The sequence below is a fragment of the Taudactylus pleione genome, unplaced genomic scaffold (genome assembly GCF_031769625.1).
Source record: "Taudactylus pleione unplaced genomic scaffold, aTauple2 ptg001318l, whole genome shotgun sequence".
Lineage (NCBI taxonomy): Eukaryota > Metazoa > Chordata > Amphibia > Anura > Myobatrachidae > Taudactylus > Taudactylus pleione.
This window is the reverse complement of record NW_028285718.1, coordinates 2,036,423-2,051,994: the sequence shown is the minus strand read 5'-3', so window position 1 is coordinate 2,051,994 and position 15,572 is coordinate 2,036,423. Positions and strand designations below refer to the sequence as shown.

General features: G+C 53.5%; 1 protein-coding gene across 1 annotated transcript in view; it reads right to left on the bottom strand.

The window, feature by feature from the left end:
- Window positions 1-15,572, bottom strand: part of LOC148443178 (cocaine esterase-like) — an 87,809-nt gene that overhangs the window by 1,644 nt on the left and 70,593 nt on the right. Inside the window, exons 9-12 of the mRNA XM_088463128.1 lie at window positions 14,393-14,470; window positions 12,508-12,655; window positions 10,805-10,954; window positions 8,957-9,029 (exon numbers count right to left, since the gene is read on the bottom strand). Coding sequence (XP_088319254.1) covers window positions 8,957-9,029; window positions 10,805-10,954; window positions 12,508-12,655; window positions 14,393-14,470 — 449 coding nt within the window. The remainder of the gene's footprint in view (window positions 1-8,956; window positions 9,030-10,804; window positions 10,955-12,507; window positions 12,656-14,392; window positions 14,471-15,572) is intronic.

The following is a 15,572-nucleotide window of genomic DNA, read 5'->3' as shown; positions in this document are numbered from 1 at the left end:
CTCCCACTTAGTGCCTAACCCCTAAACCTAACCCTCCCACTTAGTGCCTAACCCCTAAACCTAACCCTCCCCCTAGTGCCTAACCCCTAAACCTAACCCTCCCCCTAGTGCCTAACCCTAACCCTCCCCCTAGTGCCTAACCCCTAACCCTCCCCCTAACCATCCCCTAGTGCCTAACCCCTAACCCTCCCCTTAGTGCCTAACCCCTAAACCTAACCCTCCCCCTAGTGCCTAACCCCTAACCCTCCCCCTAGTGCCTAACCCTCCCCCTAGTGCCTAACCCCTAAACCTAACCCTCCCCCTAGTGCCTAACCCTCCCCCTAGTGCCTAACCCCTAACCCTCCCCCTAGTGCCTAACCCCTAACCCTCCCCCTAACCATCCCCTAGTGCCTAACCCCTAACCCTCCCCCTAGTGCCTAACCCTAACCCTCCCCCTAGTGCCTAACCCCTAACCCTCCCCCTAGTGCCTAACCCTCCCCCTAGTGCCTAACCCTCCCCTTAGTGCCTAACCCCTAAACCTAACCCTCCCCTTAGTGCCTAACCCCTAACCCTCCCCCTAGTGCCTAACCCCTAAACCTAACCCTCCCACTTAGTGCCTAACCCCTAAACCTAACCCTCCCACTTAGTGCCTAACCCCTAAACCTAACCCTCCCCCTAGTGCCTAACCCCTAAACCTAACCCTCCCCCTAGTGCCTAACCCTAACCCTCCCCCTAGTGCCTAACCCCTAACCCTCCCCCTAGTGCCTAACCCCTAACCCTCCACCTAGTGCCTAACCCCTAAACCTAACCCTCCCCCTAGTGCCTAACCCTAACCCTCCCCCTAGTGCCTAACCCCTAACCCTCCCCCTAGTGCCTAACCCCTAACCCTCCCCCTAACCCGTGATACTTACCTTCTGGATGCCGGTGGTCAGGTTTCGGGAGCAGGGATCCCGACACTGTCGGGATTACAGCGCCGGTATTTTGACCGTCGGCATCCCACGCTCTGGGACGCTGACTACCACCCCCTCAGGGCGCCTCGTAGTCAAACAAGAGAAGGACACAGTTTTTTATACTGAATGCAGAGCACCGGGTATCCCCTTCGCTGAAGGGACCTTTACAGCAGACAAATAAATAAGAAGCTTAACTGTAATGAATTGTGATACTTGGGGTCAGTGGCGACTTCTACCTGTAGCCTTCATGGGGGGCTGCTGCCGCTGTGCTGCCCCCCTGTGTAGGAGAAGAAGATAAAACCCAGAGATTGGGCATGCGCACAGGTTGCAGCGCTGACAGGGAAGTGTATGGGGGGTAACAGGAGATCCAAGACGTGCACATGGGCCCAAGCCCCCGGCGTCTAGGGACTGCATCAGTCCTAGACGCATATTAGAGCTGGGGGAAAGGCGTCCCATCTATACTGGGGGGCTGCAGCCGTTAGGTAAGATCCACCAATTGTGTAATGTGACTAGTTCTGTCCATGAGATACCTGTTACACTAACATGGTCTCGTACATATACTTGTCAGAATGATGGCCTATAGCACTCAGCAAGTACATAGAGGCAGTATGCATCTGTTACACCGACGTCTCAGTGTTTTCCCCAGGGATAGAGTGCTGCCGGGTAGTGTATGTACCTAAGTGGATGGCTTTTATTTCACTTTTGGAGGGCATCTGTATTTACTTGCTTACGGGGAGGAGAGATGTGCTTCCTATTCTGTGTGTATATATATATATATATATACATAGTGGAAATATTAATCTAGGTGCATGGGGCACAAAGATGAGGTGGTGTACAGAGGCCAGGTGTACAGAGGCCAGGTGTACAGAGGTCAGGTGATGCTGAGGAGGGAGGCCAGTCAGGCTGCATGTGGAATCAGTTTAAGACCTGAGGCAGCCAATGAGCCCAGTGTGCTAAGCCAGACCAATGGGAGGCCAGGAGGCCGGGTCTAGACCTGCAGTCAGGCAGGAAGGACCACAAACCTGTGACTGTGTATGTGACCTTGTAGCAGCCAATGGGAGGCCAGGAGGCCGGGTCCAGACCTGCAGTCAGGCAGGAAGGACCACAAACCTCTGACTGTGTATGTGACCTTGTAGCAGCCAATGGGAGGCCAGGAGGCCGGGTCTAGACCTGCAGTCAGGCAGGAAGGACCACAAACCTGTGACTGTGTATGTGACCTTGTAGCAGCCAATGGGAGGCCAGGAGGCCGGGTCCAGACCTGCAGTCAGGCAGGAAGGACCACAAACCTCTGACTGTGTATGTGACCTTGTAGCAGCCAATGGGAGGCCAGGAGGCCGGGTCTAGACCTGCAGTCAGGCAGGAAGGACCACAAACCTGTGACTGTGTATGTGACCTTGTAGCAGCCAATGGGAGGCCAGGAGGCCGGGTCTAGACCTGCAGTCAGGCAGGAAGGACCACAAACCTCTGACTGTGTATGTGACCTTGTAGCAGCCAATGGGAGGCCAGGAGGCCGGGTCCAGACCTGCAGTCAGGCAGGAAGGACCACAAACCTCTGACTGTATGTGACCTTGTAGCAGCCAATGGGAGGCCAGGAGGCCGGGTCTAGACCTGCAGTCAGGCAGGAAGGACCACAAACCTGTGACTGTGTATGTGACCTTGTAGCAGCCAATGGGAGGCCAGGAGGCCGGGTCCAGACCTGCAGTCAGGCAGGAAGGACCACAAACCTCTGACTGTGTATGTGACCTTGTAGCAGCCAATGGGAGGCCAGGAGGCCGGGTCTAGACCTGCAGTTAGGCAGGAAGGACCACAAACCTGTGACTGTGTATGTGACCTTGTAGCAGCCAATGGGAGGCCAGGAGGCCGGGTCCAGACCTGCAGTCAGGCAGGAAGGACCACAAACCTCTGACTGTGTATGTGACCTTGTAGCAGCCAATGGGAGGCCAGGAGGCCGGGTCTAGACCTGCAGTCAGGCAGGAAGGACCACAAACCTGTGACTGTGTATGTGACCTTGTAGCAGCCAATGGGAGGCCAGGAGGCCGGGTCTAGACCTGCAGTCAGGCAGGAAGGACCACAAACCTGTGACTGTGTATGTGACCTTGTAGCAGCCAATGGGAGGCCAGGAGGCCGGGTCCAGACCTGCAGTCAGGCAGGAAGGACCACAAACCTCTGACTGTGTATGTGACCTTGTAGCAGCCAATGGGAGGCCAGGAGGCCGGGTCTAGACCTGCAGTTAGGCAGGAAGGACCACAAACCTGTGACTGTGTATGTGACCTTGTAGCAGCCAATGGGAGGCCAGGAGGCCGGGTCCAGACCTGCAGTCAGGCAGGAAGGACCACAAACCTCTGACTGTGTATGTGACCTTGTAGCAGCCAATGGGAGGCCAGGAGGCCGGGTCTAGACCTGCAGTCAGGCAGGAAGGACCACAAACCTGTGACTGTGTATGTGACCTTGTAGCAGCCAATGGGAGGCCAGGAGGCCGGGTCTAGACCTGCAGTCAGGCAGGAAGGACCACAAACCTGTGACTGTGTATGTGACCTTGTAGCAGCCAATGGGAGGCCAGGAGGCCGGGTCTAGACCTGCAGTCAGGCAGGAAGGACCACAAACCTGTGACTGTGTATGTGACCTTGTAGCAGCCAATGGGAGGCCAGGAGGCCGGGTCTAGACCTGCAGTCAGGCAGGAAGGACCACAAACCTGTGACTGTGTATGTGACCTTGTAGCAGCCAATGGGAGGCCAGGAGGCCGGGTCCAGACCTGCAGTCAGGCAGGAAGGACCACAAACCTCTGACTGTGTATGTGACCTTGTAGCAGCCAATGGGAGGCCAGGAGGCCGGGTCTAGACCTGCAGTCAGGCAGGAAGGACCACAAACCTCTGACTGTGTATGTGACCTTGTAGCAGCCAATGGGAGGCCAGGAGGCCGGGTCTAGACCTGCAGTCAGGCAGGAAGGACCACAAACCTGTGACTGTGTATGTGACCTTGTAGCAGCCAATGGGAGGCCAGGAGGCCGGGTCTAGACCTGCAGTCAGGCAGGAAGGACCACAAACCTGTGACTGTGTATGTGACCTTGTAGCAGCCAATGGGAGGCCAGGAGGCCGGGTCTAGACCTGCAGTCAGGCAGGAAGGACCACAAACCTGTGACTGTGTATGTGACCTTGTAGCAGCCAATGGGAGGCCAGGAGGCCGGGTCTAGACCTGCAGTCAGGCAGGAAGGACCACAAACCTGTGACTGTGTATGTGACCTTGTAGCAGCCAATGGGAGGCCAGGAGGCCGGGTCTAGACCTGCAGTCAGGCAGGAAGGACCACAAACCTGTGACTGTGTATGTGACCTTGTAGCAGCCAATGGGAGGCCAGGAGGCCGGGTCTAGACCTGCAGTCAGGCAGGAAGGACCACAAACCTGTGACTGTGTATGTGACCTTGTAGCAGCCAATGGGAGGCCAGGAGGCCGGGTCTAGACCTGCAGTCAGGCAGGAAGGACCACAAACCTGTGACTGTGTATGTGACCTTGTAGCAGCCAATGGGAGGCCAGGAGGCCGGGTCTAGACCTGCAGTCAGGCAGGAAGGACCACAAACCTGTGACTGTGTATGTGACCTTGTAGCAGCCAATGGGAGGCCAGGAGGCCGGGTCTAGACCTGCAGTCAGGCAGGAAGGACCACAAACCTGTGACTGTGTATGTGACCTTGTAGCAGCCAATGGGAGGCCAGGAGGCCGGGTCCAGACCTGCAGTCAGGCAGGAAGGACCACAAACCTCTGACTGTGTATGTGACCTTGTAGCAGCCAATGGGAGGCCAGGAGGCCGGGTCTAGACCTGCAGTTAGGCAGGAAGGACCACAAACCTGTGACTGTGTATGTGACCTTGTAGCAGCCAATGGGAGGCCAGGAGGCCGGGTCCAGACCTGCAGTCAGGCAGGAAGGACCACAAACCTCTGACTGTGTATGTGACCTTGTAGCAGCCAATGGGAGGCCAGGAGGCCGGGTCTAGACCTGCAGTCAGGCAGGAAGGACCACAAACCTGTGACTGTGTATGTGACCTTGTAGCAGCCAATGGGAGGCCAGGAGGCCGGGTCTAGACCTGCAGTCAGGCAGGAAGGACCACAAACCTGTGACTGTGTATGTGACCTTGTAGCAGCCAATGGGAGGCCAGGAGGCCGGGTCTAGACCTGCAGTCAGGCAGGAAGGACCACAAACCTGTGACTGTGTATGTGACCTTGTAGCAGCCAATGGGAGGCCAGGAGGCCGGGTCTAGACCTGCAGTCAGGCAGGAAGGACCACAAACCTGTGACTGTGTATGTGACCTTGTAGCAGCCAATGGGAGGCCAGGAGGCCGGGTCCAGACCTGCAGTCAGGCAGGAAGGACCACAAACCTCTGACTGTGTATGTGACCTTGTAGCACCCAATGGGAGGCCAGGAGGCCGGGTCTAGACCTGCAGTCAGGCAGGAAGGACCACAAACCTGTGACTGTGTATGTGACCTTGTAGCAGCCAATGGGAGGCCAGGAGGCCGGGTCTAGACCTGCAGTCAGGCAGGAAGGACCACAAACCTGTGACTGTGTATGTGACCTTGTAGCAGCCAATGGGAGGCCAGGAGGCCGGGTCTAGACCTGCAGTCAGGCAGGAAGGACCACAAACCTGTGACTGTGTATGTGACCTTGTAGCAGCCAATGGGAGGCCAGGAGGCCGGGTCTAGACCTGCAGTCAGGCAGGAAGGACCACAAACCTGTGACTGTGTATGTGACCTTGTAGCAGCCAATGGGAGGCCAGGAGGCCGGGTCCAGACCTGCAGTCAGGCAGGAAGGAACACAAACCTCTGACTGTGTATGTGACCTTGTAGCAGCCAATGGGAGGCCAGGAGGCCGGGTCTAGACCTGCAGTCAGGCAGGAAGGACCACAAACCTGTGACTGTGTATGTGACCTTGTAGCAGCCAATGGGAGGCCAGGAGGCCGGGTCTAGACCTGCAGTCAGGCAGGAAGGACCACAAACCTGTGGCTGTGTATGTGACCTTGTAGCAGCCAATGGGAGGCCAGGAGGCCGGGTCTAGACCTGCAGTCAGGCAGGAAGGACCACAAACCTGTGACTGTGTATGTGACCTTGTAGCAGCCAATGGGAGGCCAGGAGGCCGGGTCCAGACCTGCAGTCAGGCAGGAAGGACCACAAACCTGTGACTGTGTATGTGACCTTGTAGCAGCCAATGGGAGGCCAGGAGGCCGGGTCTAGACCTGCAGTCAGGCAGGAAGGACCACAAACCTCTGACTGTGTATGTGACCTTGTAGCAGCCAATGGGAGGCCAGGAGGCCGGGTCTAGACCTGCAGTCAGGCAGGAAGGACCACAAACCTGTGACTGTGTATGTGACCTTGTAGCAGCCAATGGGAGGCCAGGAGGCCGGGTCCAGACCTGCAGTCAGGCAGGAAGGACCACAAACCTGTGACTGTGTATGTGACCTTGTAGCAGCCAATGGGAGGCCAGGAGGCCGGGTCCAGACCTGCAGTCAGGCAGGAAGGACCACAAACCTCTGACTGTGTATGTGACCTTGTAGCAGCCAATGGGAGGCCAGGAGGCCGGTTCTAGACCTGCAGTTAGGCAGGAAGGACCACAAACCTGTGACTGTGTATGTGACCTTGTAGCAGCCAATGGGAGGCCAGGAGGCCGGGTCTAGACCTGCAGTCAGGCAGGAAGGACCACAAACCTCTGACTGTGTATGTGACCTTGTAGCAGCCAATGGGAGGCCAGGAGGCCGGGTCTAGACCTGCAGTCAGGCAGGAAGGACCACAAACCTGTGACTGTGTATGTGACCTTGTAGCAGCCAATGGGAGGCCAGGAGGCCGGGTCTAGACCTGCAGTCAGGCAGGAAGGACCACAAACCTGTGACTGTGTATGTGACCTTGTAGCAGCCAATGGGAGGCCAGGAGGCCGGGTCTAGACCTGCAGTCAGGCAGGAAGGACCACAAACCTGTGACTGTGTATGTGACCTTGTAGCAGCCAATGGGAGGCCAGGAGGCCGGGTCTAGACCTGCAGTCAGGCAGGAAGGACCACAAACCTGTGACTGTGTATGTGACCTTGTAGCAGCCAATGGGAGGCCAGGAGGCCGGGTCCAGACCTGCAGTCAGGCAGGAAGGACCACAAACCTCTGACTGTGTATGTGACCTTGTAGCAGCCAATGGGAGGCCAGGAGGCCGGGTCTAGACCTGCAGTCAGGCAGGAAGGACCACAAACCTCTGACTGTGTATGTGACCTTGTAGCAGCCAATGGGAGGCCAGGAGGCCGGGTCTAGACCTGCAGTCAGGCAGGAAGGACCACAAACCTGTGACTGTGTATGTGACCTTGTAGCAGCCAATGGGAGGCCAGGAGGCCGGGTCTAGACCTGCAGTCAGGCAGGAAGGACCACAAACCTGTGACTGTGTATGTGACCTTGTAGCAGCCAATGGGAGGCCAGGAGGCCGGGTCCAGACCTGCAGTCAGGCAGGAAGGACCACAAACCTCTGACTGTGTATGTGACCTTGTAGCAGCCAATGGGAGGCCAGGAGGCCGGGTCTAGACCTGCAGTCAGGCAGGAAGGACCACAAACCTCTGACTGTGTATGTGACCTTGTAGCAGCCAATGGGAGGCCAGGAGGCCGGGTCTAGACCTGCAGTCAGGCAGGAAGGACCACAAACCTGTGACTGTGTATGTGACCTTGTAGCAGCCAATGGGAGGCCAGGAGGCCGGGTCTAGACCTGCAGTCAGGCAGGAAGGACCACAAACCTGTGACTGTGTATGTGACCTTGTAGCAGCCAATGGGAGGCCAGGAGGCCGGGTCTAGACCTGCAGTCAGGCAGGAAGGACCACAAACCTGTGACTGTGTATGTGACCTTGTAGCAGCCAATGGGAGGCCAGGAGGCCGGGTCTAGACCTGCAGTCAGGCAGGAAGGACCACAAACCTGTGACTGTGTATGTGACCTTGTAGCAGCTGCGTGTCAACTACTACTATAAAGACTGAGATTGTGTTATCTTTGCAGACTAGCTGCCCATGATGGAGAGGGGCCAAGCAGTGAGGCCGTGCCCTGCATTGGGGGGTAGGTGGTTTATTATTTTGTTCCTGAAATGCTGACAGTAAAGCTCCATATATTTTATTGTATCCTGCAAAGCTGCATGTGGACCCTTATTATGCACCTAGACACTGCACCACTGACCCATCTACCGAGCTAAGATACCCCCGATATATCACTATACAGTATATATATATGTTATATATACAAGCACAGGAGTATGACCGATCACGAGTTCTCCTGAGCACCATATACCTCTTACTGCTCCCTGCATGGGCATCATAGAGAGGGAAAAAGCTGATATTGGATAAAACAGGCACATCTGTCACATGGCTGCTGACCTCTGGGTGTTTTTGTCTTCAGTTTAGGCCACTTTCATGCTCCCGGTCCATGTAGCATCCCACCCTTCTATACTGTTATGTGACACTATGCTGATTGTGTATTTTGTGGCCCTGACCTATGTACAGGCGGAATCGGTATGAGATGCCGACGCCGGATGTCTGCAGTTAGAATCCCGACGCCGGCATCTCGAAAGGGTTAAGATGCCGACACTTGGTGGTCTGTATGCTAACCCTCCCCCTCTCCCTACCCTAACTCCCCCTCTTTGGTGCCTAACCCTAACCTCCCCTCCGAGTGCCTAAACCTAACTCCGCACCCTAAACCTAAGCCCCCCTAACACCCCAATACTTACCTTCGGTATTGCGGCGGTCGGGATGATTGACGTCGGGATTTCGGTGGCGGAATTTGTGAGCGATGTCAGGATTTCGGTGACGGTAATAGGAGCGTCGGAATCTAGACCGCCGGGATGCCGAACGCAAACTGTACAGGCCACTAGCACATGTCACACAGTGATAAATGCACCATTGTATCTAGAGAGGGAGAAGCTTAAGTGGGCCCAGGATATTCAGTCACAGCTCTGTGGTCTCTGATCTTCTACCCAGTATCGGGCTCCATGTAAGTCAGACTGCACAGGGTGGGGGTATCTGGTCAGCAGACATCTTACCCAGTGCGGGCAAAGTTGGCCCAATATTTCATCATTCTCTTACTCAGAACCTTCTCTTCTTCCTCTGCGTCACCTAGAGAAACACAATAAGATGTTAGTAAGATGGATCCCATTAGTGTTGAAGAACAATGACAATGGCGGGTGATGTGCACTCAGGTGACATTTAGGTGAGATGGTTTATTCTGCCACGGAAAGAAACAAGGACAATAAAGCAATGTATATAATAATGTCACCTCAGGGAACGTACAAGTCACCTGCAGGCGGAGGGCCCATCTAAACCTGCTGCATTCCACACAGCAGCAAGACGCTCCTCCTGGGCGGGACCCATTGGCTGATTTGGGGGATTGCCCACTAAGAACAGATACCTGATGGTTGCTATGGGATACAGCAAATCATTGCTCCATCTTATATAATAAGCCCCAAATGTGTGATTGTGAGATAAATACAGTCTCCTGCGCTGACTTTGGTTCATCTGCTGACTGTATAGTTGTAATTGGGGTGGTCCTAATGTTCTGCCACATTTTCCATTAATGTTCCCCATCCATGTTCTGCATTGGAGCAAGGAGATTACTATTCCACCAGCTGTTAGCTCCTGCCCATGATGCCACCCTGTGCCTACCAATCCTCTGCCCCCATAGTTCCCGGTGACTGAGACAGCCTCTGCCCTTCCGTGGGTACCAGAGACAGCTGCTCTCCCCACATCTATTGTATCTAGTCCACATCTCCTTCATTATGTCCCAGCCTTCTCTGTACTACATTGTCTGCTCTGTAATAATGCACCTTCCTTCCTGCCTAGACATCATGTAGTGTCTGGCCTGTGCCACGTATCCCAATGCCACACATTCCCGTGCCACGCATCTCAATGCCACACATTCCCGTGCCATGCATCTAAATGCCACACATACGAATGCCACAAATGCCTATGAGACACATCTTTATGCCACAATTGAACATAGCACGTATCCCAATGCCACTTATTCTTGTGCCACACATCCCTATTCCACAATTTACTATATAGCACAAATGCCTATGCCACAGAACCCTATGCCACACAACCATACGCCACACATACCTGTGCAACATATCCTTGTGTGACACACCTCAATGCCACACAACCCTATACTACACATCCCAATGTCACACATCCCAATGCCAAACAACCATATGCCACACAACCATATGCCACACATCCAATGTCACACATCCCAACACTACACATCCCAATGCCACACAACCCTATGCCACACATCCCAATGCCACACAACCCTATGCCACACATCCAATGTCACACATACCAATGCCACACAACCCTATGCTACACATCGCAATGCCATGCATCCCTATGCCACACATCCCAACATCACACATCCCAATGCCACACATCCCTATGCTACACATCCCAATCTCACATATCCCAATGCCACACAACCCAATGCCACACAATCCTATGCCACACAACCCTATGCCACACATCCCTATGCCATACATGCCATATATGCCTATGCCACACATCCGTCATGATTCACTATTCCACACATCTCTATGCCATGATTCACTATGCAACACATCTCTATGCCTTGATTCACTATGCCACACATCCCTATGTCATGATTCACTTTACCACACATCTCTATGCCACGAACCAGTATGCCACGCATGTTTATGCCATGAATCCCTATGCCGCGATTCACTATGCCACATATTTCGATGCTACTATTCACTATGCCATACATGCCTATGCTATGATTTCCTATGCCACACTTCCCTATGCCACGATTCCCCATGCCACACAACCCCATGCCACCCCCCATTTCAGGTCTCATCACAGCGGGTAAGGACCTGGATTACCTGTGAACAGCTGGTTCTCTGTCAGAAAGGGTCCTCCTATCACGAAGAACAGCTCATCTCCATGGTCGGCTTTGACAAAATCTGGCTTAGAATCCTTAAATAATGAGGGGCGGCGCTGGAATTCATAGAAGTAGACTGGGTGCCCGGCATCTGTTGGCCAGTAAGATTATTGTAGGGGTAGGATTACAGCATGAAGAATGACAGAAGCATAAACCGTAACAAGGTGCATTTGCTAAGTGGGGAGGAACAGAATTGTTGCATTATAATGGACTTGTCACCAGGCTTATGATGTAACATTTGGCTTTGTACAATACACATTCAGCAATAAACATGGTTTTCCCAGAACTGCGTTCCCCAGGGATAGAGCATTTCTGTGTGCCACGCTCCCCCCTGCCCAGCTGCGGGCACACCTAGGGCATTGCTAGAGAGTAGACTGCTCGCTCCTGGCCTGACTGTCTCCATAGCTCTCCTGCGGTTCGGTGTAGTGGAAACATACATGGGACAGACCATAGCCCATACACCGCTCTCTCCTAAGTGAGCAGGATTCTAAAGTGTAATCAGTGGATTAAATAGTTAATTTCTACATAGGCATATAAGTTACAAACACATATAGTATACCCTTGCTAGGCCTCTTGAGGTTTGAAATGAGATTGTCTTATTACAGTTGCAGTCTATGGACAGAATGGTTAGATATAACCTTTTGAGGTCAAAGAAGACATAAATTGAGGCCTAGCTCCTACCTGCCACTGCTTTTAGTAGAAGTATAATGAGCCATTCATAGCTTCTATGTTCTTATCAGTAGATAGCCACATTCCATTCTAAGATGTGTAGAGATGCTAAGTATTATGGGTAATTAGCAGTGATGTCCAGACTCTACACACAAAGGAGCCTTGAAAGAGTTCATCTCCAGACATTAGGACACGTCATTACTGTATGTCTTTGTCTGGTAATATCTTAATGCTTATGGAGCATGTGCAAGAGAGATAAGTTTGGTCAATGCTATGCTGGGCCAATGAGTGCTTGATACCTAGCACTGTATGTAATTGATATGGGCTTAATATCCGGCAAGCCAACACCCCATTTTAGGGTATATAAACCAGAGGTACACAAAGGACCCATTAGCTCATGTATGGACCTAAGACTCTGCAGTGGAGGTGCCTGCAATGTAAATTGAATTATCTGGGCGTTGTGAAACGAGGGCTCCCCAGAGAGAAGATAAGATGAAGTACATCTTATGCTGAAGATGATGATTTACCAGTGTCATCTGAATACATAGACAAAAGTTGAGTATACTGTATACTTTGTATGTTGTTTGTTGTTTGTTTGTTTGTTACTTGTAAATAAAGTGTGTTCATTTGTACTCACTCATATTGGTCACATGTGTGTACTATTTCATTCCGATCAGAACGAAACCCACCGTTATGCATAAAGAAAGACCATTTGTGTGCTAACTAAAAACATAAAAACATCACAGGACCTTGTGACAGGTCCCTTCAAACTGACTTAAGGATTTTTTTCCTAAACTCCATGTTCTGGATGTGATAGGACGAGTTGTTCCTGGGTTTCTTATGCTGATGAGTAAGACGTGGGCATGGTTTAATCAGCGACACAAAGAAAATGAAAGAATCATTCTATAGAAGAAATATATGAAAATAAACAACCTCCTAGAAACCACATCAGGACACCCTGGGTGGGCCTCATACCTCTGTGATATTTAGCAGCCTTTAGAGCCGGCATTACAAAAATGAAATCTCCGCACATATCCAGGAAGCGGCTGCGGATTTCAGCGCGATCGGTCGTGTCCCCCAGGTATTCCTCCAGCAGCAGAGAATTAACGCCAGACAAGTGACCCTGGAATATATTCAGACACATTTTAAGACTGGCAATCACAGCCAGGTCACCCCCAGCATTGGGGTGTATACAACAGCCGGTTCTGCCGGAGTCATACATTCATTTCATGTGAGGGACACAGCCAGGTCACCCCCAGCATTGGGGTGTATACAGCAGCCGGTTCTGCCGGAGTCATACATTCATTTCATGTGAGGGACACAGCCAGGTCACCCCCAGCCATGGGGAGTATACAGCAGCCGGTTCTGCCGGAGTCATACATTCATTTCATGTGAGGGACACAGCCAGGTCACCCCCAGCCATGGGGATATACAGCAGCCGGTTCTGCCGGAGTCATACATTCATTTCATGTGAGGGACACAGCCAGGTCACCCCCAGCCATGGGGACTATACAGCAGCCGGTTCTGCCAGAGTCATACATTCATTTCATGTGAGGGACACAGCCAGGTCACCCCCAGCCATGGGGACTATACAGCAGCCGGTTCTGCCGGAGTCATACATTCATTTCATGTGAGGGACACAGCCAGGTCACCCCCAGCCATGGAGACTATACAGCAGCCGGTTCTGCCAGAGTCATACATTCATTTCATGTGAGGGACACAGCCAGGTCACCCCCAGCCATGGGGACTATACAGCAGCCGGTTCTGCCGGAGTCATACATTCATTTCATGTGAGGGACACAGCCAGGTCACCCCCAGCCATGGAGACTATACAGCAGCCGGTTCTGCCGGAGTCATACATTCATTTCATGTGAGGGACACAGCCAGGTCACCCCCAGCCATGGGGAGTATACAGCAGCCGGTTCTGCCGGAGTCATACATTCATTTCATGTGAGGGACACAGCCAGGTCACCCCCAGCCATGGGGAGTATACAGCAGCCGGTTCTGCCGGAGTCATACATTCATTTCATGTGAGGGACACAGCCAGGTCACCCCCAGCCATGGGGAGTATACAGCAGCCGGTTCTGCCGGAGTCATACATTCATTTCATGTGAGGACACAGCCAGGTCACCCCCAGCCATGGGGAGTATACAGCAGCCGGTTCTGCCGGAGTCATACATTCATTTCATGTGAGGAAACAGCCAGGTCACCCCCAGCCATGGGGAGTATACAGCAGCCGGTTCTGCCGGAGTCATACATTCATATCATGTGAGGGACACAGCCAGGTCACCCCCGGCCATGGGGACTATACAGCAGCCGGTTCTGCCGGAGTCATACATACATTTCATGTGAGGGACACAGCCAGGTCACCCCCAGCCATGGGGAGTATACAGCAGCCGGTTCTGCTGGAGTCATACATTCATTTCATGTGAGGGACACAGCCAGGTCACCCCCAGCCATGGGGAGTATACAGCAGCCGGTTCTGCCGGAGTCATACATTCATTTCATGTGAGGGGCACAGCCAGGTCACCACCAGCCATGGGGAGTATACAGCAGCCGGTTCTGCCGGAGTCATACATTCATATCATGTGAGGGACACAGCCAGGTCACCCCCAGCCATGGGGAGTATACAGCAGCCGGTTCTGCCAGAGTCATACATTCATAGATATCAGTGTACCGGGCCCCAAGCTTTCTGTTGCTGGCTCTGCCCATAAGGAAGACTGGGGGGAAGTTGGCAGGATATGGGAAAAGCTAATATAACAAGACATCCCCTCCTCTCGCAGTGTGATGTCTGTATCTATTACAGTAACAAAGTCTTCCCCACCAGCACATCCCGCCCAGGCTGCTGCACACATCTTACCAGCATGGGCAAGCTCTTCAGCACTTCCTGGGCAGTGTCTCTGTCCATTCCTTCTCTAAGGCCACTGATATTCATCACCTGGCAACAAAGCACAGACATTAACACAGATCTAATATATAATATATGTATTACTGTACCTCCGATGCCGCCCTGCCACCCCATCATTGAGTGACTGGCTTCTCACAATCACCCTCCTGACTATGACCTCTGTTGGCAGATCCTATAGGTGATACAGGTGGCAGCGGTGTGTGGTGGAGGTTAGACCACTCGGTGGGTTAATTAACCACATCTTGCGTTTATTAACCGGGCAGAACAGGTGTACAGTGCGGAACAACATTAATGCAGCTAGTATATAAGTGCAGTATATGATGTGTGCACCGGATCCAGCCAGGAACGTATAGGGGAGCGCAGGCGGTGTGCGTCAGGTGGGAGCACAGACCTGTGTCCCATACAGTGGTGGGAGTGGAGTATGCACGCTGGCTATGTAAGTGCAGCGCTAATGGTGCAGTGGAACTGACAGGGGTCTGTAGCCTACATAATGTCGTCTCTACAGTAAGTATAGCCTGGAGAGTCTCAGGGGCAAGACCTTCCAGCATGGAGGCTGGAGCTGAAGACGCGTGGTCACGCCGCATATGTGCAATAGCGCATGCACCTTATCTCCTCCCTGTCCACAAACCCCCGGCATCTCTTTGCCACTATCAACTCCTTCCTCTGCCCTTCCCCTCCTTGCATGCCCTCCTCGCTCTCTGCCCTTCCCCTCCTCGCATGCCCTCCTCGCTCTCTGCCCTTCCCCTCCTCACATGCCCTCCTCGCTCTCTGCACTTCCCCTCCTCACATGCCCTCCTCGCTCTCTGCCCTTCCACTCCTCGCATGCCCTCCTTGCTCTCTGCCCTTCCCCTCCTCGCTCTCTGCCCTTCCCCTCCTCACCTCCCCTCCTTGCTCTCTGCCATTCCCCTCCTCGCCTCTTCTCCTTGCTCTCTGCCCTTCCCCTCCTTGCCTCCTCTCCTCACTCTCTGCCCTTCCCCTCCTTGTCTCCCCTCCACGCTCTCTGCCCTTCCCCTCCTCGCCTCCCCTCCTCGCTCTCTGCCCTTCCCCTCCTCGCTCTCTCTGTCCTTCCCCTCCTCACCTCCCCTCCTTGCTCTCTGCCCTTCCCCTCCTCGCTCTCTGCCCTTCCCCTCCT